Consider the following 25519-nt stretch of genomic DNA (forward strand, 5'->3'; position numbering starts at 1 on the left):
AGTATGGTGCGCATGGCTGGTGTGGACCTAGAGCGGTCACACATGTGCTGGCATTGGACTCGGATACAGATAGATTTAAATCTGTCTAAACAAATTCAGTCTCGAATATGGTAGGAAAATATCCATACTATTTTTATCTGGGGCCATGAGTGTATATATATATATATATATATATATATATATATATATATATATATATATATATATATATGATAATTCCTTTTTACTACCGTTAGTAGTTACTCCCATATGTACATCTCTAGATTTAGGACGTATATGGCCCGATGAAGTGTATGTAGACGAAGTATATGATCATACTAAACCATCTAAGGTAGTATATATGTTAAGTATGCATATATACATAGAGTATGTGGTTATACTTATTATATATACTACAATAGTGCCATTTTAGTAATATATTAAAAAATATGAAATGTTTTGAAAATTTTTCGCATGGTAAGATCTAGACTATCTTAATATAAGTATATGAACATACTCCTCAAACCGATAAACAAGTATGAATACATACGTAATGTGGTTTATTGAAGATGGGAGTAATTACTCCTGGGAGTACAGAAAATGCATCCTATATATATATATATATATATATAGCGCTATTCTACACCACAAGTCAAAACTGAACTGAAAAAATACTGAGTAGTACTGAACAATGTTCAGTATTATCTAGTAGTACACTCAGGACCTAAAATACTGAACAATACTAAAACGTGAATACTGAACGATACTCGATTCTGTTCAGTATAACACTTCGGCGTAGAATAGTATTCTACACCTAGGGTGTAGAATAACACTTGTATATATATATATATATAGTTTCTAGTATATATATTTGGTTCATTGAAATGAATCTAAAGAACTATACATTTGGCACAAGCAATCAGTAATTAGCTTGTCGTCGCTTTCTATTTCGATATTTATTTATTTTTGATTTCCTTCAACATATATATAGTGTAAGTTAATTCTAGTAGTATTATACACTTTAAACGTCATATTAAGGATTTGTTTGGTATGTCTTCCCTTCAAGTGCTCCTATAGAGGAGTTGGAGCACTTGCGAAGACACAAATTGCAACTTCTCATAAAAATTGTTCCGACTCCTCTACTATATATTCACCAGAAAACAAATCATCCTTCTAAAGTATGTGATTTGTTTCCTTCGCTCCTCTGCTGAAACTGCTGCCGGAGCCATGCTATGCATACCTTTAATTAGGGTGGTAGTAGTCAGGACCTACAATAGACGATGAGCCATGTACCGGGAGAATGACCACCGCGAGCTGGAGTCTGTGCTTGTTGTTTAGGATTAGGGTTTCTAATTGTTTGAGTGGAAAAATCGATTCTCCCTTACATTTAGTTTGGTAACCTCATGATGATAACATGTTGAGAAATCGAGTTCCTTGCACACAAGAATTGAGAAGGAATTTGCTCTTTATTTAATTTCATTGATTTGTTGAGTACATGTATGTATACACGGATGTTCTTAGATGTCCCTTTCAGCTCCGGCCAATCCGTTTTATAGAGGGGAGGTACCAGCAAAATTTGTTGTTCTTAGTCTTTATTATTACTCAATAATTTGGCTACCATTCAATCTCAAATTTTCACATTTGCTGTCTGACTTTCATTTATTAACAAACGTACTATACTCAACCATTAATTACATTTGCTTGCTGCATTTTGCTGGTCTGTCTTAGGGAGTTGAGAACAGATGATTATCCTGGACCAAACATATACTATATCCAGAATTCCAGTTACATCGGCCAAAAATTTCGTGCCTATCGTGTACACGTCCACAAAATTCCAACAATCCCATCTCGACTGCGACCTGGGACCCTTCTATAGCCGTGCACTAAATTAAATATTCGTATTATATCCACTAACTTACAGAAAAAGTGAGAGAAAAAGGAAGAAGCTATCAACTGCTACCATATTATGCGTATAATCGTGTACTAAATATATATGTAAGAAAAAAATCCACAATAATGTCTTGAATCAATTTTGCATCGCAGCTGTCTCTTTCGGCACGGGTGAATCACACTGTCGTTGCTGGGGCTCGCAATATGGTCCGGACCGTGTGAGCACCACCACCGGCCGGCAGGCAGCAGGTGGTGCGTCCATTTCTCGTTTCTGTCCTGCAATTTTCAGTGTGCAGGAGCACGATTGTCTCGCGTCCGGCCGGCGTCGTCGCGTCGTATTGCAGTGGGGGCATGTGATGATCAGTACAGAGCACCTGCCAGCGCGAGGGACACGACGGCGATGAGGACCTCATGGAGGACGGACGGCGGCACCCGCGCCGCGGCTGTGGCGGATCCGACGACCACCTGGTCGCCGCCGAGGTATATCATGGTGGCGTTCATCAGCGGCAGGCCTCCTCCTTGCGCCCCGCCGGCCGCCTTCACGCTGCAGTTGCATAGGAAAACACACAAGGAAAAAGTGAGAAACTACAAGTCACATGTATGTCAAACCATTTAAAACCAAGTACAGAAGATTTAAGCACGGTGACACGGCACGGCGCCGCGTCGTGCCTTGGCACGGTCAGGGCCGGGCTGCACGTTTGGCCATATATATATATATATATATATACTCACGCCGTGGGCTCGTGCAGAAAACAACATATGATTGATGCAAAGAAAACATAACACACGGAACACCGGAAGAGGCGTGTATACACAAAGCGGTGTGGTCAACAACTCAATCAATTCGTGGTCCACCGGGGCCAACAAAACCCAGGCGGCGGTTCATCGATGCTGACTCGCGGGATGCGGACGTCAGGCAGATGGGCATGGACATGGAGGGGAGGGGGTGGGCAGGCGGGAGCGGGCGGCACCGCCGTTGCTGCCGACACGGCTGGCCATGGACGCACCGATCGAGCACCTTGTGCGGCGTGGTGGTCTGTCTGTTGCCGAGACCGGCCGGGTGATGAGCTGTTGCCTTTGCCTTCTAGCTTCTGGAGCCACGGAGAAAAAAAAAAAGGTGTTTTGGTTTGACGCAATTTGTCTCGCACAGTCATGCTTACGCACACCGATCGAATTAGAGAAACAAAAAAAAAATGAATCTTTTCTGTGACACTACACGTACTAGTCATCACGAACAAGAAACTTAGAGATCGCAAGTGACGTAACGTAACGTAGCAACGTGTGTGTATTTAATTTAATTACCTGGTTGTGCTGGGGCAGAAGGTGATGGCGTACGTGGTGTCGCCGCCGGCGCAGGTGAAGGTGGAGGTGGCGTCGTCGTACGCGTAGCTGTACGCGCGGGGGCACGCGTTCTTGAAGAACTGCGAGTAGGCCGACGGCTTGCACGTGCTGGGGTTCCCGTACTCGCCGTTGCAGCAGTACTGCGCCGACCCGAACGCCTCGCACGCGCTCTTGCACGCCACGCCGCCGGTCGTCGTCGTCGACGCCACGCGCAGGTCGGCGGGGCACGCGCCGTTCAGGTCCACCATACACCCGGTGGGCACGCAGCTGCCGCCCGCGGCGGCGGCGGAGCCCTGCGGCGCCACCAGCATCGGCAGGTTGTACCCGTCCACCAGGCTCACGTCGTAGAAGTCCATGCCCCCGCTGCCGTCCATGGTGAACTCGGCCAGCGTGGCCGGCGGGGCCGCCCCGCCGCCGGCGCAGTCCTGCCTCCCCGAGCCGCAGTCGCCCGTCACGCAGGCGAACCTGCCCGTGCCGTCGGCGGAGGTGGAGGTGGAGCAGAGCGTGCGGCCCCACAGGCGGCCCGACCACCCCGACGGCACGCTCATGGCGCGCGATTCCCCCGGCGCCAGCGCGAAGCCCGTGGTGTCCATCGCCGCCGAGCCAGCGCTGGAGAGGATTCCCGGCCACACCGTGTGCTCGCAGTTGTTGGTGACGGTGAACGACTTGGACGCCGCACCTGTTCGATTCCATGATTCCATCCGGCAACCATAGATTAGCGAAACATGCATGCATGCATTTCTCCGGCAACGGATTGGAATAATACAGCAAGAGGAAACGGGATGATCAGACCAGCAGCAGTCTTATCTTACCAATAATTGAGGCGGCGGCGAGGGCAGCTACGAAGCTGACCAGGGCTAGGTGAGCTCTCGCCATAATGTTGCGGTGCGGCGGCTAGTGCAGAGGCGAGAGCTCTCCGCTGCCGCTCTCCTTCTGGGCTGTGGCACGGCACCAAGATAAAAGAAGATAGTGGGGGAGGCCAGGCGTGCGGTGTGGTTAGGATGGAAACGGGACTTTTGTTGGCGACGGTGTGTCAATGAGCCGCTGATTTTTTAGAAAGCTTATATTGTTATGTGGCCCACTACACTCCGATTTTTGTTACCCAAAAATCTGCTCACACGTTGGGATTGTACTAATGATCTAGAGAGGTGTTGAACCTCGTCTGTGAGATAGGAATATTTCATTACCACAAGAAAGACAAAAAATTATCTTACGATTGCTAACAAACACTCTAGAAAAAAAAGATAAATTCTATAAATTCTCATGATTGTCAAAAACATTTATCCTTTAATTCAGTATTACTCTAGTCATTATCAACATCATCATCATCGTCATAAATAATTGCCATTAGATTTATTTTGTTTCCTAAAAAACTTAACCATTTTGTGCCTTTAAGAAAAATGCATAAAGTAACCCCTGAATTTGTATTTAGTATTATCCAACTCTTTTATTATCAAACATAATCAAAGTAAATCACAAAAAAATTGCATCTAAATTACCAACCTCTATTATTTTATTCCCTCTGTTTCAAATTATAAGTCAATCTAACTTCTTGGATAATCAAAGCATCTCAAGTTCAATCAAAATTATAGAGAAGATTATAATGGTTTAATGATATCAAATATATACTATGAAAATATAATTAGTAAAGAATCTAACAGTACTTATTTGATATTATAAATGTAATTATTTTATTATATAAATTTAGTTAAATTTGAAATACTTTGCCTTTCCAAAAAAGTTAAAATAATTTGGGATCGAGGGAGTAAAAGATTATCCATCACTACTATTCTGAAAGATAATTTAAAATAAATCAAAGATACTTTTTTAAAAAATTACTTGTGTTTGCCTTTACGAAAGGTAACGTAAAATGACCCCCTACATTTGCTTTCAAATTACCAGTATATGCCATTTTAAAGAAATACAATATAACATAGTTTTCTACTGACATAAATTGATACGCTAATTTATATATAAATTATCCACATTAGCCGTCATAAAAAGCGAACATAAACATGTCCCAAAAATATAATATATATCAAGAAAAATAATTCACTATAGAGTTTGCTATATATATATATATATATATATATATATATATATATATATATATATATATATATATATATATATATATATATATATATATATATATATATATATATATATATATATATATATATATAAACTTCTACAATTTTTAAGTTGAAAATAAGCATAATGATATTTTCTAGCATGTAGATCAAGTAAACATGTATCTATTAGGATAAATATTTGTTTTTACAGTTTATCAAGCACAAAAAAATTCCTAAACAAACTACATAGTAATGACACCAACAATTCCATTCAAATTATATTAATACTCCATCATAATAAGTTTGTAAGTTGTTATTCTGAATAAGTTAAACATTTGACTAAAACATTATGTCCTATCAATATTAATAATTTAATTTAATCCCTGTATTCTCTCTCTTTCTCTAATATATAATTATGAAAATTTCAGTCGACCATGTTTTTTCTGTCCGCAAAACCAAGGTTTTTTTTAAACTTTTTCTGTCCGCCCTCCTCGATAGCTCGCGATGTGGAACTAAACCATATGAATCAAATAACCAACCGTGCGGCATCTTCACTCCAGTGCTTCTAATGGGCTGGTGGCCCATTAAGGGCATGGTAGGCCTGCATGAGTCCTTCTTGCACTTGTAGCTTTGCCGCGTCCTCTATATTACCTCGGACGCAGATTTAGTAACTTTCTTTCGTACAAATTGTAACTTTTCCTATGCTATTCAACGTCTAATCAAGATCAAACGAGAGAGATCAGTTCACGGACATGACGAAATCAACTTTGCCAGACCTGTATGCGCTGGCATGGCAAATGATCTCATGGAGCTGGCCCACAAGTTGACGGATTGGGCCTTGGTGCACAACTATTCTCATTTGGGCAAGGTATGCGGACAGCCAAGGGCCTGAACCAGAGCCCAACATGCTAACAACAGCAGACGTTAACAACACAAATTAAGGTTTAGTACCATATCAGTACCTTAACAATGCTTGTACCTAGGAGGACCTACAAAAGAAACCACAAGTGCAACCTTGATTCTTACTCACCTGGACCGTGTCTATGGTTGATCAATAAGGGTATTGGCCTAGGTTTAGTAGCTTTCATTGCACCTGGAAAGAGCGCTTGCCTACCATCTCGTCAAATAGGGAGTGAGCGTCATAATTTATTATGGTAGAGGAGGTACGCGTTCGCGCGGTTCCTTCCTACCAATAGTTAAGTTAATATTTAAGAAAACTATATTTTCTTATTTAGAACACATGAAGCGTATGACGAAGCGACCGACCAACATGTCCAGGCGTGGTGGCCTCGAGGTTCCGATATAGGGGCCTCGACTTCCTGTCCAACACCGACATCCTCCCGGCAGAGAAGGAGCTCTTGGTGGCGTAGCTGTCGACCGGCAGGGACTTCGCGAGCGCGGCCTTGGCGGCGCCCCTGGCCGGCGAGCGACGCCCACGTCCCCGCCGCCGTACGCACGGTGCAACGGGAGAAAAAAAACTATCAAATCTATATCTCTATCTCTATTACCTAATAAAAAACATGGAGTCAACATTTAGTTTACTCGTCATTGTTACAACTTTGAGCCTGTTTGTTCGGTGCGACTATGCCATGAGCACTTTGATCTGTTGTACAACATCATTAGTGCAGCAGGTTTATTTTAGCTGTGACTGATAAAGCAACTTTATTAATGCTAAAGCGGAAGTTACTTTGATAGAACAATTTCTTCTGCTGTTGAAAACAACGAATAGTGTAGAATTATCCTCCTATTTATTTTTCTTAATTAATTAATTAATTAATTATTTTTCAACTTATTTTATTTCCTTCTTTTCTCTCTCGCCTATCCGTTGCACGCACAGAGTCACCACACAACCTTATCTTCATCCACCACACGCTCACACAACTCGGCTCTTTCATCTCCATCTTTCTTCCATGGTCGTCCTTGTTTCTTTCTTCCTTGGCGGCCCGCCTTAGGTTGGCTACAACACCCAGTGCGCACCTCTCGCATCCATCCACCTAGAGCCACGACCTACACGGGGGAGACCCATGCTCTAGCCCGCCCAGAGCCATAATGAGCTGCCGCCGTCGCTATACTTTTTCACCCGTTGCAATGCACAAGTACTTTTACTAGTTTTTATAAAACGATGTTACTGCACAAATAATTCTCTCATACAATGCAAAATGTTAAGTGTCAGGGTCCAAGTTAAAACTACTATTTATGCCATTGCAAGAACCAAGAGAATAATCTAGGACCTATGATCATTTTTTAGAAAAATTTGAATAAAATAGATATAACAAGCACTAGAGTTTCAACGGAACAAGCAATAGAGTTTCTACCTTGTCTTCAACCTCTAGCTCTTCACTGTTTATAACACACCGCAACTCTTGATTCATCGTTAAGTTGTCCTTCTCCGACCACCCCCACTCGAGTCTGCCTCCTCCTCCGACCATGCTCAGGTCCCATCGTGGAGATTGCTTTGGCTTCGAAGCGCCTGACTTTGCTAAGGAAGAAGTAGAGAGGTTGTGGTTTGTGTGTTGTGTTACACTATGAGGAGAGCAGGGCTAGCGCGCTAGCCATGGCGTGGTGACGGTAGTGGGGCGGGTGATGAGGGTCATGTGGCCTTCCATGTCTGTGTTATTCACTAGCTACGACATCTTCACCTCTGTGACAGCATTGCTAGTGCTGCCATTCTTGGCAACGGTGCAAGCGCCGAGGCAATGTCGCCGAGGGCATTGCGCATGCTTGTGGCGCGGCTCCACTCGTTATTTGTTGTCGCGGGGGTCGCGCCCTTGCCCATCTTTGCGCTGCTCGTGGCCAAGATGTCGTATACCATCTTCATGTTTGCGACCACATTGCCCTTCATGCTCACCTTCCTGCTGCTTGCCAAGGCCTGTATCACTGCCATGCTCTCGATCGAACGACAGCGACGCATCGCCACCTCTGCCTTGGTGGCACCGACTGCTCCCCGTCACCGCACTCCCACCACGCAGGGCCATCGCTCGCATGTACCCAATGCCACTTGCCACACATCTCCTTAATGCCTTCCTCATGCTCTCCACGATGGGACCTAGGCAGGGGTAGGCGAGGTCAGAGGAGGAGGCGGACCAGGGTGGGCAGGTGGTTGAAGAAGGACAGGCAGCGATGAATTAGTGGTGTGACGGTTTGTTATGGCAAATAATCAGTGAAAAACCGGAGATCGAAGACAAGGTTAGAACAGATATTTTCCTAGTCTTCTGTAATGAAATCTGAGAAATAAATAAACTAAATACTACGGTGTGTTATGACAAATGTACGTAATTTTATAGTGGTACTTGACATATTTCGTGTTGGCTGTGTGTTTCGGTCAATTTTCGTTTGAATGGTGTCTTGCAGACTGCGTCCACATGAAGCGGGCACAGCAGAGTGCACCCTATCGTGCTAGTAACCAAGGTTCTGGGATTCTTTTTGAAAAATTTCCAAGCCTACCAAATTAGACGAAATCCATAAAATTTGGACTAGTATTCAGTCAAATTTTGAATGAAAATTGTTTAAATTTGAACAAAATTTCCACAGTCAGTCAGAAGTGGCAGTGGGCTTGGAGAGGACAGCGTAGACGCGTAGGTGGTGATGAAGATGCATGGCGACGATGCGGTGGTGGCAGCAAGAGGCGCAGGATGGCAGTGACGACATGTCAGCTAGGCACGGTGAAGGTGCGACAGCGGGCGTCGGCCAGGGAGCAGCCATGGCACGTGGAGCGGCGTTGAGGAGCATCCATGAGCGAGCGAGCTCGGATGTTGGGGGAAGCAACCACGTCGTCTCTCACGGTTGCTGCAGGAGTGTGAGGAAGGTTTTCAGCTGGCGGCAGCTCGCAAGCTAGCAAGCGACGGTTGGGACCGTGAGGAAGGTTAATTTTCAGTGTCGTGGGTTCTTTGCTGGGCCATAGAATGGGCTGAAAATTTAAATCGGGCCGAAATATTTTGACCAGTTTAGTTTTATCTCAGGCTAGACCAAAATGGACGAATTTCGGTGACCGAAAACCCTGCTAGCATGAAACCTAACACGGTGGTATTTGCAGGGTCTGTTGTGTGTCGACTGCGAGAGGGAGAGACACAGTTCGTTTCACTTTCACACCCATCAAGTTTTGGCCCCCATATCACTAACGTGGCGCTCGTCGGCGAGGAGGGGGTCTCCTCATTTTTTCAGCTATATATAGCCCCATTCATTGGCTCCCTGCGGCCCCTATTCCCTCTCCAACTCCAAGTGCTCCAGACCCACCACCGTGCCGCGCTCGGCGGACTCTCTGCTGCCTGCCTGCCATCTCGTCGTCACCCACCGGCGCGCAGCGAAGCCAGCCAGCGAGCGAGAGCAAGCAAGCACGCGCCAGACAGCAGCAGATCGAGGTTCCTGCATATCTCAGCGCTCGAGCACAGCGACTAGCCGCCTCTGCCCGCGCGTGCAGAGAGAGACGAACAGAGAGAGAGAGAGAGAGAGAGAGAGAGAGATAGCGAGGTGGTGATCCATGGTGGGAAGGATGCGCGGCGGAGCCATGGATTTCGAGGACCGCCTAGCGACCCTCCCCCGCGTCCGCGGCGACCGCGACGACGACGGCAACGAGACGAGGACAGGTACGTCGAAAGCATCGATCCATCCCTCACCACAGAGCTAAAAATATACTTAAAAATGGCATGCATGGTTTCCTGCTCGCTCGCTTCTTGTTCATTGTTCCTTGAATGTTTCGCGTGCGTTGGGACTGCGCGCGGCGGTGTCGTCGTTCCGTGATTCGCCCTGGCTGTGCAGATAGGAGTATTTGGAGGCGAAACCAAACATTTCCACGCCGAGAATTAAATCGGGTGCTGGTCGTCTCCTACTCCCTACTATCGATAGAGTTTCGATCAGCATGCACACCTCCACCTACTGCATGCTAATAATAACCCACTGTATTACAGCTTGGGTTTATTTCTAAATCATTATGCCGGGCATTATATTACGATTCTTTCTAGTATCTATAAAGGAACAAAAAAAGATGGAAATAGACTGACATTTGAGAGCATGGATGAACACTAGTATATATATACTGTCCATCATTCTCTTCAACATATTTGACAACAAGAAATGATTGGACTTCATCAAATGTATTTTCTTGGCATGTTGTCCGGTTGTGGAGGCCTGGCTCAAAATATTTTGAGCACACGAATTTGTAGAGTATTCATGCACTGATTCTTCTGTTATTTAAGGAAGGGAAGTAATAAGCTGATAAACTTATTGTGCCTGCCTCACTGGCGCCCTGCGTGCATGAGCAAGAACCAGCACATCATGTGTGCCCAGCTGGTGATTTTAATTTAAAGCTGCCAAAAATAGGAGTGAAAGCTAGTATTGTGGTTTACTGTTTTGTTTCCACTTGTACTCTTTCCAAATTCCTATTTATGTGTTCTTGGATGAGCAGAATTAATTATATGTGAGGATTTAACTCCATTCCACACTCATCCTTAGGGCACTCCCACAATGCTAGAAACTACCTATTAATTTTTATAGACACTATATATAGAAACTATGGTCTCAATTGATAGTTTCTATAAAATATTTTTCTATCCAATCATATTTATTCGCTCTCCATTCTTAGCCAATCATATCACTTCATGTCTTGGATTTTGTGTAGACATGGTTTCTAACTTAGACCTAGGCCTTGTTTAGTTCACCTTGAAAACCAAAAAGTTTTCAAGATTCCCCGTCACATCGAATCTTGTGTCACATGCATGAAACATTAAATATAGACGAAAACAAAAACTAATTACACAGTTTAGCTGTAAATCACGAGACGAATCTTTTGATCCTAGTTAGTCCATGATTGGATAATATTTGTCACAAACAAACGAAAGTGCTACAGTACCGAAAACTTTTTACTTGCTCTCTCTCTTCAATAACTCTCTTGCCACATAGCAAAATGCTTAGGTGGCACTGCAATTAATATCTATAGAAACCACGATGTTTTCTGCATTGGGAGTGCTCTTATTACTGCCAAATTTGCCACATATATCCTTAGATTAGTTAGATTTACTCTACTTAACAAAATAATCTACTGGCACTCACTTGGCCTTGAGCTTCGATCGAGTTGACTCCTTTCCAAACTATATATTGTCATTGTCGTAGTATGTCAAACTTTTTTAAAAAAAGTTTGACCATGTTTAATTAAAAATACACCGACATCCACAACATAATTTTTTCATCAAAGAATATATTTTGAAAGTGTATTGTTTTAATTTGTTGATGCTCATAGTCATAGAACTCACATAAAACCCTACTGAGCAGTGAGCCGGGCTTAGCAACTATTCCAAACATGTGGCTCCTCTGGCGGGCCCTACCATGGAAGTAGCCACAGGACTATAGGTTCCCCTCCGTGAGACCATGACATAGTTACATAGGCAGGCACGGTTTCCAGTTCCACAGTTAGGCCCATCCCAAATCTTTATATTTGAAAACTTTTAGCTGTAAACTTTACATTTCGAATAGATGCTTTCTAAATTTTTTGGTCTGCAATACATAAGACAGATTTATCCTAATTTAATGCTTGATTTGTTTATTAATTGGGGGTATACGACGTCCAACTCGGGTCCCTAAGCAAGTTTACACAGTTTTGGGTCTCTAGGGTCCTAAATTCCAAATCTTTACAGCGCAAATTTTACAGGCCTCTGTTTAGATTCATTCTTCCAAAAAATACTTATTTCTCCAAAAGTTTTAGTTTTTTTTTCTGCATCTCGTGACGGAAGAATTAGGCTAGCTGCTACCGACTACTGTATAGTACCAGCTAGGCAGCTAGCAGAAGGCCGGCGTGAGAAGTAAAAAAACTTTAAAAAGAACGGTGGATATGATGCAGAAGCTGCAGAGAGGCGGCCGATCTCAGCTTCCAAGCACACTGAATGAATGAATGCCGCCAATAACCTAGGTGCGGCGCTACCGGGCGGGGCGAGCGTGTGCGTGGACTCGTCTCGATCGATCAACGCGCCCTAGCTAGCTTAGCTTAGCCGCTATCCATTGATGACCTCGGCGATGGTTTCCCGTAGCTTTCTCGCCGATTCTTGGCTATGGCTCTGCTCTGCTCTCTGCTGCTTTCTGCATGGCACACGCCGAAAGGGAGTGACAAGGTTCCGTATGCCTTTCTGTAAGTCTGTCCTTTTCTGACTTTAGTTTTGTCGTCGTCGATTCTGATCGTCGTTCTGTTATGATCAGAGGAGGTTTGATGTATGCGTCGTCGACGACGACTGTTTTGTTTTCATGTTGATTATTTATTAATATTGAGTGCAGATGGTACGCATTTCTTCCTTCTGCATGCCTTGAGTTGAGGATAAAAGGACGTTTGCTAGTAGACCATCTTACATTCCCAAAATCCTGTGACAATGCCGATCGGTCCATGCATGTTAATTTCCGAGATCATGCATGCTACCTAGGCACATATATTAGAGAGACTTTTCAACTTGTTAGTTATAATTAATTTAGGCCGTTCTTTTTCTTAACGTGTCATATGGCTTTGGATCTGACTATATATTTAGGAGCAACCTCAAGAGCAGGAGTCATCAAATTAGGTTCCATACTTTTAATTTAAGGGCTACTTCTAATTTTAAGGGTCTTATTTTTTCCCCATTAGCCCTCAAGTTAGGGCTTCAAATCCATTCTAGTAGACACAGTTATATGGAACCAACTCGTCATTTTCTCCTTCGTCGCTCCCATGAATTGATCTATGGGTGGCACAATGGGAGGAGCACTGTAGACAACATGGCTCTATATATGCATGGTGGAGGGACGACTCACTAGGAGGAAGCATAGCGGGAGAGCACCGTAGATGGCACAACTCTGTGCTAGGTGGAGAGACTCACTAAGGAGGAGAGGATGGACAACATGGGGGAGGAGCGCTTTTGACGGCTCCAGGAGTGCAACCATACACCAATGCAAGGGGCCTCATTAGAGCCGCACCAAGGAAGGGATCTCACCAGGGAAGGAGGTGGTTGCGGAGTGAGGCGATCCGAGGATCCGCGCTAGAGAAGGGGTCTCCTCAGGGTTGGTGGTGGCTACGAAGAGATCCAACCTAGGGAAGGAGCCATTGGTGGAAGCTGCCTGGTCGCGTAAGATCTAGAGCCAAGCACGATGTGTGGGAGGAGAAGAGGTGGGCACCCGAAAGGAAGGAGTTGTGCGCACGAGAGCAAAAAGCAGTCAAGCGACGAATAGGGGTTGAGGGGTGCATCCATTAGAATGAGGTTAGGGTTGAGATTTAAGGGTCCTCTTAGTATGAGAGTTTGAGTCATGACTCTATTGAAACTGTGTTTTTTGAGTGAGCCATTAAACTAATAATTTAGGTTTGGGAGGTATGAATAGTTAGGTTGGGCATATTTAACCCAAAAAACAAGGACCCAACCAAACTAAATGTCAGTTTTGGTTTTTTGGTTTGGCTTTGGCCTTGTTCAGTTGGCAAAATTTTGAGATTTCGGGTACTGTCTCACAAATTACAGGTAAACTGTATAATTAGTTTTTGTTTTTGTCTATATTTAATGCTTTATGCATGTGCCACAGGATTCGATGTGACAGAGAATCTAAATCTTTTGGCAAAACTTTGTAGGAACTAAACAAGGCCTTTGGTTATGACATCTGGAGCCTTTGGTACGTTTTCGGCTCAGTGTTCGGTTCTACCCTTAAGCCAAGGCCTCGTTTAGTTCCCAAAAAAAATTGCCAAAAATTTTAGATTTCCAAGCATTAAATATAGATAAAAATAATAACTAATTGTATAGTTTGTCTCTAATTTACGAGATGAATCTTTTAATTCTATTTAGTCTATTATTGAACAATATTTGTCAAATACAAACAAAAGTGCTATAATGTTTATTTTGCAAAATTTTTTGAAACAAGGCCCAAGCCAAGAAACCATTCAAACGGAGGAGTACTCGTACGTCCAGTGGCCCAATCATCCCTCCGCCTATGCCCTTCCCCACCGTGGCCCAACAACTCAGCCCAGCAGGCAGTAGCCCACCGCGTCCCCTCCTTGGCCTCCCATTCATTCGTCTCATTCCAAACCTTAACGAGTTGCGGCGCCGGCACACCGCTACGACACATGCGAGCGGCGAGGCGGTGAGCAAGGCATCGTGGCTGCGCGTGTGAGCACTAGCAGCGAGGCTGCAAATAGGGCGCCACGGCCCGCTGTTACGCACGCGAGGGGTGAGCAGAGTGCTGAGTTCTCTTGAATCTCGGTTGAAAAACCAAAGACCGAACCGATCGATGAAACCGATCATCGCTTTCTCCTTTTCTCTTGAACTGATCGGTTGCAAACTTTCCCAAAACCGATTTTTTCCTAAAGCGAAGAACCGAATGCCTTGAATAGGGTCTCTACCGGAGTTATTTTAAGCTTGCTAATTCAAGCGGTTCAGAGCTCAGGTTCATGCATTATATTACTACGAGTATCCCTTTATTATTTCTACCGAATCTCAATATTTTAACCCATCGATTTCTAACGAATGTCAATATGCTGATGCTGATTTGTAAGCGAACAGGATTTATACAAATTATGCATGCATGCACCTGCAGGGACTGTATGGACGGCAACGGCGCACATCATCACGGCGGTGATCGGCTCCGGCGTGCTGTCGCTGGCGTGGGCGATGGCGCAGCTGGGATGGGTGACCGGGGCTGTCACCCTGGTGCTCTTCGCGGCGATCACCTTGTACACCTGCGGCCTCCTCGCCGACTGCTACCGCGTGGGCGACCCCGTAACGGGCAAGCGCAACTACACCTACACCGAGGCCGTCAAGAGCAACCTGGGCGGCTGGTACGGTTGCTTCTGCGGCTTCTGCCAGTACGCGAACATGTTCGGCACCTGCATCGGCTACACCATCACAGCCTCCATCAGTGCTGCGTGAGTCGATCGGAGTCGGAGTCGTCGTCCCTTTGTTTAATTAATTTCTTCAGCATATATATATATATATATATATATATATATATATATATATATATATATATATATATAACTATATATATATGAACTGATGACTGCTGATGCCTGACTGACATTGTTGCCTCAACGACTAACATTAACATGGCATGAAAATGTATGCCTGCTGCAGGGCCATCAACAAGTCCAACTGCTTCCACTGGCACGGCCACGACGCCGACTGCAGCCAGAACACGAGCGCCTACATCATCGGCTTCGGCGTGGTGCAGGTCCTCTTCAGCCAGCTCCACAACTTCCACAAGCTCTGGTGGCTCTCCATCGTCGCCGCCCTCATGTCCTTCTCCTACTCCACCATCGCCGTCGGCCTCTCCCTGGCGCAGATCGTCACGGGCCCGACAGGGAAGACGACCATGACGGGCACCCAGGTCGGGGTGGACGTCGACTCGGCGCAGAAAGTGTGGATGACGTTCCAGGCCCTGGGCAACGTCGCCTTCGCCTACTCGTACGCCATCGTGCTCATCGAGATCCAGGACACGCTGCGCTCCCCGCCCGCCGAGAACGAGACCATGCGCCGGGCCACCGTGATGGGCATCTCCACCACCACCGGGTTCTACATGCTGTGCGGCTGCCTCGGCTACGCCGCCTTCGGCAACGCCGCGCCGGGGAACATCCTCACCGGGTTCGGATTCTACGAGCCCTTCTGGCTCGTCGACTTCGCCAACGCCTGCATCGTCGTGCACCTCGTCGGCAGCTTCCAGCTCTTCTGCCAGGCCATCTACGCCGCCGTCGAGGAAGCCGTGGCGGCGCGGTACCCGGGGTCCACCACGCGCGAGCACGGCGCCGCGGGCCTCAACCTCAGCGTCTTCCGCCTCGTGTGGCGCACGGCGTTCGTGGCCGTCATCACGCTGCTGGCCATCCTGATGCCCTTCTTCAACAGCATCCTGGGCATCCTCGGCAGCATCGCCTTCTGGCCGCTCACCGTCTTCTTCCCCGTCGAGATGTACATCCGGCAGCGACAGGTGCCGAGGTTCAGCACCAAGTGGACAGCGCTGCAGAGCCTCAGCTTCGTCTGCTTCCTCGTCACCGTCGCCTCCTGCGCGGCCTCCGTGCAAGGCGTGCTCGACTCGCTCAAGACCTATGTGCCATTCAAGACGAGGTCGTGAGCTCTTGCCTGCGACAGTGCGACGCCCATGTTTTGTATGATTCGGCCCTGTGATACATGTAGCATACTCGTGCCTCTTTTTTAGTGGCACAGAAACAGAGACTGGACTTATGAATGAAGTAGTAGAATGTTGCTGTCGAATGCAACCAAAGTAATAACGTCAACCGATCGACAGTTTCCCTATTTTGTATGACATCCATCACCCTTTAGGCGTATGTTGATTTGAGAAAAGTCAAACTACGCAGGTTTTTGCAAACCATAGCAAAAAGGTTGTCTAAATTCATCAAGAAAATCACACATGTAGATGATTTGATGATACACAACATTGTAAAATATCTTATCCAAACTCAACTTTGTTTGTGAGATATAAAAATAACAAATTTCAAGCCGGAAAGGTGTCCACAGGATTTGCTAGAAGTTTGTTATTTTTATATCTCACAAATGAATTCGAGTTTGGATAAGATATTTTACAAGGTTGTGTATCATCATATCATCTACATGTGTAATTTTTTTGATGAATTTAAATGAATTTTTTACCATGCTTTGCATAGGTTTTCACAGATATTGTAGTTTGCACTAGATTTGTTCCCATTTGGAATAGCTCCGTTCTATCTTTCCAACCATGCTAGAGATTGTTCTACAAACTCTACTCAAGAAAAAAATGTAGAGCACGTTGAGGACCAGGTCAACTACATGCTTTTTTTAGCACCTCAAATTAACAGAGACCGTTTCATTTGCTCTAGAAAAAAAATAGAGTTAAGGACCAACTCTAGGTTTTTTTTAAGCACCTTAAGGGATACTCTAGAAATATAATTTCTAACCAAGTGACAAAAAAAATTATTTCTAACCTTAAGGGGTACTCCATCTTTTCCAACCATGCTCTCAACTTCACTAGCTAAACCGGATCTACGAACTCTACTCAACAACAAGTACTGGCTTAACGTGGGGAGGCGTCGAGTTAGTGATGTAGAGGATGGATGCGGTCTTATACATATGCGAGGAAGGTAATCAAAAAAGAATTTCTATAGAAAATTTCATTGAATCTTATGAGTTCTTTTGAAATTTCTATACAAGATATCTTATAGAAATTTTGAAGGAAAATTAGCATGACATCCAACCTCATGTTTCCATTCCCTTTGTCTTAGAATCTAGACATGTTTGGTAGAGCTCTACTCCTATGATTCTTTGATGGAGTGATTCTAGTGGAGGAGCATGTGGAGATTTGTCGACGAAAGCTAGTCGGCAGTCTACCTTTGGGTATACCCACGGTAGTAGTTTATCGGTAGACGGTGCGCAAACTACGAACTCGATGGTGACGCAAGACACAGACAAACTTTTTATCCAGGTTCGGCCGCCGTATGGGCGTAATACCTACGTCCTGCGTCTGATTGTATTGGATTGAGAATAATATGTCCTAAGGGGGGTCCCTTGCCCCTCCTTATATAGTCCGAAGGGCAGGGTTACAGATCTGGAAACTAATCCTAGTCGGTTACAATTGCCATAGATAGCTCAATATCAATTCCTATTCTAACCGACTAGAATCCTGCTTGATCTCCACGTCTTGTTTCCTTGCGCAAAACTCCGAGCTGTCGGATCAAGCCTCGAACTTGTCTCGTAATGGGCCAAGCCTCCTGGCCCAAGTCTAGCCGTAAGGGTATAGGGGTTTATACCCCCACAGCTAGTCCCCGAGCACCATGTATTGTGAAGTAACACGCCGTCTTGAACTTCTTCGACCAGTGAAACTTTGACATCTTCAATAGGCTGGAGAATCGCCCAGACAGTTGCAACGGTATTTTGACCGACTCAAATGACAGTTGATCAACATTGGCATTGAAGAAGCAGGTTGTTCGAAAAATGCATGGTGCTCTTAATTAAAAAAGATTTCTTTCCTGGTGAAGTATGCCCACTTTACTTTTCTTAAAAGTATAGCCTTTCAAAAAGCAAGCATATTCACCGCAAGGTGAAGTGTGCCCACTTAGTCCCGGAGCCTGGTATTAGGTGACGTAGGCACGTGGTGCCAGGGTCAAAAGAAAAGTCCTCAAAGAAATTCTGAAACTGAGATGCATCACCAGATGCATCGTACCGATGTAGTCCCCGAGCTTGCTGGAAGGCGAAGTATGAGCCTTGTAGCAAGGTCTAAAAAATTAAAATTATCCAGTCCCCGAGCATCTCACGCTCGTTTGCCAGACTTATCAACCAGTCCCCGAGCGTGTAGTGCTTGGTAATTGATGCATACCCAGATTTATAAACTGGCGGACTGGTCGATCAGTCTCCGAACATACGGTGCTAGGTGGTCGGTGCAGTCGCCAGATCTCCAAACTGGCAGACTGGTCGACCAGTCCCCGAGCGTACGGTGCTCGGTGGTCGGTGCAGTCCCCAAATCTCCAAACTGGCAGACTGGTCGACCAGTCCCCGAGGGTACGGTACTCGGTGGTCGGTGCAGTCCCCAGATCTCCAAACTGGCAGACTGGTCGACCAGTCCCCGAGCGTACGGTGCTCGGTGGTCGGTGCAGTCCCCAGATCTCCAAACTGGCAGACTGGTCGACCAGTCCCCGAGCGTACGGTGCTCGGTGGTCGGTGCAGTCCCCAGGGACGTTAGTCATCCAACAATTTGTGTCTGTTATTTTGAAAAAAGCATCTTATCATGGAAATGGGTGATGTGACGAGACCTCCTGACGCATTGTCAGATGGCTGTATGAAAAGGTGCGCCCGGTAAGTGTACAGCCGCTCTTTGCGCGGTTCAAGATAAGGAACTCATTAATTAAGCAAAAAGGCCGCCGTATTAACTGCCGGTAATTATTGAAAACCGAAACGCCGCATCCGCCGTTGGGTCCGCCCATTTCCCAGGAATGCGGGAAGTGGGAGGGGTGGAGTTGTTGGTTATAAAAGCTTGACCTCGCCCCCCATATTGCTTACCCTGCCATTGCCTTCAAGCTTTCCACTCTTGCCTTTTACAACCTCCATCAGTCCGCCCAGCTCGCATCCATTTCCGCGGCGTCAATGGCGAAGAGCGACTCCAAGAAGAGGGCTGAACTGATGGCTAAGGAGTGGAAGAAGTCCCGGAGCAACGTCAGGTACCTCAATGACCTCATCGGCATGGGGCTACTGCACAGCCAAGAGCTCGGCGGCTGGAGGGCGCCAGAGGGGGAGAGCTACCCCGACCCCGTGCCGGTGAGATAGTGGTTTTCGATGATTTTTTCAAGAGGGGTTTTGGGGTTCCCATCCATCCTTTTCTTCAGGGGCTTCTTCTTTACTATGAGATCGGGATCTGCAATCTGCACCCGAACTCGATTCTTCTTATTTCCACTTTTATCCATCTGTGCGAGGCCTATGTTGGGATAGAGCCGCACTTCAATCTTTTCCGCTATCTTTTCTGTTTGAGGAAGAAGGGAGCGGTTGGAGGCTCCAAGATTGCAGGTGGAGTATACCTCAATCTTCGCGATGGGATGAAGAATCGATACCTCAGCTGCCCGTGGAACACTTCTCTCACCGAAAGGTACAAGAAGTGGTTCTACGTCAGGGAGGAGCCGGGCAGCTCCACGTTCTGTGACGTGGGGTACATTTCCGAGAAGAGGGTCAGTTGGACAGACCGCCCAGAGTTCGCCGGCCAGGTAGAAGACCTGATGAAGCTGATCGACTGGTCGCGTTTAGACGGACTAGGGGTGGTCGGCAACTTCGTCTGTCGTCGGGTGATGCCCTGCCAGAAGAGGGTGCACTCGGCATACGAGTATGCTGGAAGCCAGGACCCGACTAGGATGAGCCCTGAGGTCCTGGAGAAGGCGGAAGTGCAACAGCTGCTAAACGAGCTGTTCAACTTTGCGGACGGCAGCTTCGTTCGCAGTAGTGATCGGGTGCAGGCCTTCAAGCTGGGGCGACCAGCTCCCAAGGTAATGTTGCGAACTGATTTTGTTTTCCGAGTACTAGTTCTCCTAGTTGTTGATTTGTCTTTTATTTTTGCTGTAGATTGGAGACGTTGATCGGTGCGCGGTGTTCGTATCACTGGCGCCCGACATGGAGAATCCCGCGGGTGAAGACCCGCCAGAGAGCGACGCTGCTCGGTGTACTCGGTACACCAGCAGTGAGGAAGAGCAGAACCATCCCACCCCGACCACCGAAGACAGAGTGGCGGGGAAAAGGCCGCTGGCAGCAGACCCCTCCCCCGTGGAAGCGCTGCCGGCGGAGAGCAGTCAGGCGCCAAAGCGCCGTCGACTCGTCCGGATCACCGACAACAACGACGAGGAGGAGGAGGCCGTGCCGTCGCTAGTCCGGAGGCCGCGCGGTCGCCCGGACGTAGCGCCGGCCACAACTGATCGGGTGACCAGCGACCCTCCTGCACCGCGCGTCGTAGAGACGGGGGCGCAGGCGCCAACCGGTAGGACCAGGAGGAGGTTCACCGCGACGCACAGGCGATCTGACCTGTAAGTGCTTAATCTTACTTTCGTACTGCGACGTTCTGCGTTTTGTTGCTGTTTCTGACATTGTTTAAATGTCGTTTCGTTAACTAGCGCGGCGTCGGACGTCAACCCCGACCAGGTCGCTGAACAGAGGACAGCTGAGCCAGCAGCCGCCGTTGGAGATGCCGCGCCGCAAGCCACGGAGCAGCCTGCGGTAACAACCGCCGCTACGAGCGCCGAGGAACAACCGGTCCCGGTGAGTGCCGCGGCGAGCACCCCGACGAGGGATGAAGGGGCAACGAGGACCCCTCCCCCGAGTAACGTTGTGGGGGAGGAAGACAGAGTCCCGACTCCTCTAGCCGGAGAAAGGGAGGTCCCAACACCGCCCCGAGCAGAGTCCTCTTCCCCCATAGGCTCCCCTGGCCTAGACCAGGGGCTAGTGATGCCTACAACCGCAGCCGGTGGCGGTGCGGCGAGCGAGGAGCCCCGGGCGGCCTCTGACGACGACGTGGAGGAGATCCAGGATTGTCCCCATGACGGCCGCCAGCACGTCTACGTGTGGCGCCAACGCGGGGACCACTTCATTGGACACGAGGAACTCGCGGAGACGGAAGAGGCCGCGAGGGTGGAGCGCGCGGCCAAGCGTCTCGTGGACGAGGTTAAGGTAAGTGATCCTTGGTGCTGCTCGACACTTATATGCTGTGTTACTGGGTTCGACATATGTTCTTCCTGCAGGGTGCGATGAAAACGGCGAAGTACCGGAAGAGGTGCTTCGACCAGATCGAGGGGATGGTGGCCGAGAACGAGGCCCTATCCGCGGAGGTGGACCGGCTTCGGTCAGAAGTTGGGGAGAAGGTGGCCGAGATGAGTGCTCAGGAAGACCGTCATCTTGAGCTTACTCGGCGTTTAGCCGACCAGTATCGGCAGAGGACAGGTCAGTCGCGCCCGAGCAGCTGTATATAGCCGCGTGGTTAGTTCTATTGACCAGGGGATTGTTCTTGTAGAATTGGAGGAAGAGGTTGCGCGCCTCCGACAAGATAAGGAGCAACTCGGCCAAGAGCTTGCTGGGGCGCTGGAGGCCGGACGCCGAGCAGGCGAGGAGCTAAGCCACAATAATTGGGAGCTGTCTGGTAATAACCGTGGCTCCCCCTTTTTTATTTGGTTTGATCAATGTTCCTTTCCTTGTTCTTGAACTGACCTCCTGCTTGGTTTGTAGTGCTCAAGGTGAATACCAAGAAGCACTTAGACGAGCTGGTCAAGGATCGGGACTCCTGGAAGACTAACTGCATTAGGCTTTGGAAAGGAGTAGCCCCGGTCCTGACTTGATCAGTCCCGAGCTTCCTGAAGACCAGCCCCGCGCGCCGAAACTGACGCCGGTCGAGAAAGCGCAACGGGCGTGGGACTGGCTCCAGCAGTTCGTCAAGGACGTCGGGGAGTTCGCCGGTGCGCATGTCCTCAGCATGGTGCGCGCCCACTATCCCCTGGTCGACCTGTCCAGGCTGGAGAGGGGGTACCCCAAGGAAGTTGGCCCGCAGGAGGCAGACGACCTTCGAGCTGGCCTGCTGGACTTGTCATCGACGGTGATCGGTGACATTAACCTATGCGGGACGTCCACTCCCCCAGACCAGCCGGGGTCTGACAGATCGGCCGGGGAGTTGTCGGGGGCGTCTATTGCTGGAGAAGGGCGGTCGACGCCTGCGGTCTCGACCAGCCAGGCGCCGGTGGCCCCGACCCCTTTGTCTGGGCAGCAAGGCCAAGCGGGTGATCAGCCCGAGCAGTAGGCCTGTAGGATAGTCTGTAGGAGTAGACTAGTAGCCGCCCAGTGGGGTGTTTATTGTAAACTCTGTATGTAAAGTTTGTAATAAAGTTTGAATTTTGTCATGACCATGAATTTGAGCGCTGTAATGTTATCTGAGTGACGTATCACTGTGTTTGGTTGATAGCCGTTAAGAATCTTTGGCGCAGAGGAAGACTGTTGTACTCGTCGGAAGCTCTGCGTGTAAACAATACATAGCGAAAAAGAAAAACTTTTATTATTGCTGATTATGAGAAACTTACAAGCAAAAGGTACTGGAACTTATGGATAAAAACGGCGCAGTTTGTCTATGTGCCAAGAATTAGGCACGCGTGTTCCATCTGGATACGCCAGTCTGTAGGATGTGGGGCGTGTGACTTCGGCGACCACAAAGGGTCCTTCCCAAGGCGTGGATAACTTGTGCGTTCCTTCCTGGCTTGTTTTCCACTTGAGTACCAGGTCACCGACCACGAAAGAACGGTCTTTGACGTTCCTGTTGTGATACCGCCTGATGGCTTCGAGATACTTTGCTGTTCGAAGACATGAAATTAGACGCTTTTCCTCCATGCAGTTGATTTCGAGCTCCCTGGCGTTGTCAGCCGTTGATTGGTGGAAGTTTTCAACTCTTGGAGATCTGAAGGTTATATCGGACGGAAGTACTGCCTCGGAGTCGTAAACCATGAAGTAGGGTGATACACCTGTATTGCGACTGGACTGTGTTCGGAGACCCCAGACCACGGCCGGCAATTCTTTCATCCATCGACCAGGCGCTCTGTCGTTCTCGGTGTACAACCTTTTCTTTAGGGCATCAATGATCATTCTGTTCGCGCGTTCGACTTGACCGTTTGCTCGTGGGTGAGCTACTGACACGTATTTTACGACTATGCCTCTGTCATCGCAGAACTCCCAGAACGTAGTGCCAGTGAACTGAGTGCCCATGTCGGTGATTATACTGTTGGGGATCCCAAATCTATGTATGATTTGATTGAGGAACTCCACAGCCTTCTCGGAGGTTGCTTTGACCAGTGGCATGTATTCGATCTACTTCGAGAATTTGTCAATTAACACGAAGACGAACTTGAAGTTGCCGAGAGCCGGTTTAAATGACCCGATCATGTCGAGGTCCCAGCAGGCGAAAGGCCAGGACGACGGAATAGTTTGAATCTCATGAGTAGGTACGTGGGTTCTTTTGGCGAAGAACTGGCATCCTTCGCAGTGTTGGACCAGTTTTTCTACGTCGGTTACCACGGTTGGCCAGTAAAAACCTGCTCGGAAAGCCTTCCCGACCAGTGTTCTAGAGGCTGCGTGGTTGCCGCAAGATCCGGCGTGTATGTCGTCTAGGAGCTTGATGCCATCCTCTTGGGATATGCACTTGAGCAGCACTTCGGAACTTGCATTTTTTCGCATAAGTTTGCCGTCCACCAGTATGTAATTCTTTGATCGTCGAATGAGGCGCTCGTTCTCCGTTTTATCCTGAAAGCCTGACCCATCCGATATATACCTGATGAACGGGGTGCGCCAATCACGGATGCTGGTTGTCGGAGTAGCGTCGTCTATGAGCATTGCCTCAATAGGTTGCTTTTCGACCAGGTCTGTGCCCACACTTGGCTCATGGATGTCCTGGACGAAAACACCTCGCGGGATCTGGGCCCGAGATGACCCTAACTTTGACAGCGCATCCGCTGCCTGGTTCTTGTCCCGGACCACGTGGATGTACTCTATGCCATAGAAGTTGGATTCCCATTTGCGGATTTGTTTGCAGTAGAGATCCATCTTCTCGTGGGTTGCGTCCCATTCCTTGTTGAGCTGGTTGATAACTAAAGCGGAGTCGCTGTGGACATAGAGGCGTTTGACCCCCAACTCAACGGCTAGTCGTATGCCATGTAGGCATGCTTCGTACTCAGCGACGTTGTTTGACGCCGGAAAAAGGATCCTAAGGACGTAACGCAATTTGTCCTTGTTAGGTGACACGAAAAGTATCCCAGCGCCGACGCCGTTGATGTTCAAGGACCCGTCGAGAAACATTGACCAATGGTCGGAGACGTCGGAAACGGGAGGCTCGTTAAGATCCGTCCACTCTGCGATGAAATCGACCAGGGCCTGAGACTTGACTGTGGTGCGACTCTGGAAATCTAGGGAGAATGGGCAAAACTCCATTGCCCATTTTACAATTCTATCATTGGCTTCTTTATTGCGCAGAATATCCCCAAGAGGGAAACTGGTGGTTACCAAGACCCGATGGCCGTCGAAGTAGTGTTTTAGCTTCCTCGACGTTATTAGAATAGCGTATATGAGCTTCTGTATTTGTGGGTACCTGGCCTTGGACTCATTTAAGACTTCGCTTATGAAATAAACGGGTCTCTGGACCTTGTAGACGTGGCCTGGCTCGTCTCGCTCGACCACTATTGCCGTGGAGACGACCCTGTCGGTTGCTGCAATGTAAAGAAGTAGGTCTTCATTGGGCTGAGGCGCTGTGAGAACAGGCGGTGAGGTGAGGAAAGTCTTGAGCTGGGTGAACGCAGCGTCAGCTTCCTCTGTCCAGGAGAATTTTTCCGACGCCTTCAAGAGTTTGAAGAAGGGAAGGCCTTTTTCTCCTAGTCTTGAGATGAAGTCACTGAGGGCGGCCATACATCCGGTGAGCTTCTGGATATCCTTGACGTTCTTGGGTGGTCGCATGTCGAGCACTGCTTTTACTTTTGAAGGATTCGGTCGTATGCCGTCGCGGCTGATGACGTTGCCGAGCAGTAGACCAGAGGGGACCCCAAAGATACACTTTTTGGGGTTAAGCTTCCATTTGTACTTGTTTAGTGCCTTAAAGGTTTGGTCTAAGTTGTCGATTAGGGTGCTTGCGTCCCTTGTTTTGACGACGACGTCGTCTACATAAGCCTCGACGAGGTCGTCACGAATCTCGTCGTGGAGGCACTGCTGGATGGCCCATTGATAGGTGGCTCCGGCGTTTTTGAGTCCAAAGGACATGGTCGTGTAGCAGTATGCGCC

At 47.7% G+C, this 25519-nt stretch overlaps 2 protein-coding genes across 3 annotated transcripts; one reads left to right on the forward strand and one right to left on the reverse strand.

Moving 5' to 3' along the window:
- LOC8076710 (thaumatin-like protein 1b) lies at positions 1655-4255 on the reverse strand. 2 transcript variants are annotated; one of them, XM_002438518.2, is made up of 3 exons: positions 4023-4254; positions 3172-3889; positions 1655-2413 (listed from the first exon to the last, which is right to left on the reverse strand). In XM_002438518.2, the coding sequence occupies exons 1-3, from the start codon at positions 4084-4086 to the stop codon at positions 2230-2232; spliced, it is 966 nt and encodes a 321-aa protein (XP_002438563.1). In that variant the 5' UTR covers positions 4087-4254; the 3' UTR covers positions 1655-2229. The 2 variants fall into 2 exon arrangements, with proteins under 2 accessions (XP_002438563.1, XP_021304169.1); XM_021448494.1 differs by lacking the exon at positions 1655-2413 and adding an exon at positions 2650-2960 and having other exon boundaries at positions 4023-4255.
- LOC8061965 (amino acid permease 1) lies at positions 9763-16516 on the forward strand. The gene is made up of 3 exons (XM_002437103.2): positions 9763-9868; positions 14808-15135; positions 15344-16516. The coding sequence occupies exons 1-3, from the start codon at positions 9763-9765 to the stop codon at positions 16332-16334; spliced, it is 1425 nt and encodes a 474-aa protein (XP_002437148.2). The 3' UTR covers positions 16335-16516.

This window comes from Sorghum bicolor, chromosome 10 (genome assembly GCF_000003195.3).
Source record: "Sorghum bicolor cultivar BTx623 chromosome 10, Sorghum_bicolor_NCBIv3, whole genome shotgun sequence".
Lineage (NCBI taxonomy): Eukaryota > Viridiplantae > Streptophyta > Magnoliopsida > Poales > Poaceae > Sorghum > Sorghum bicolor.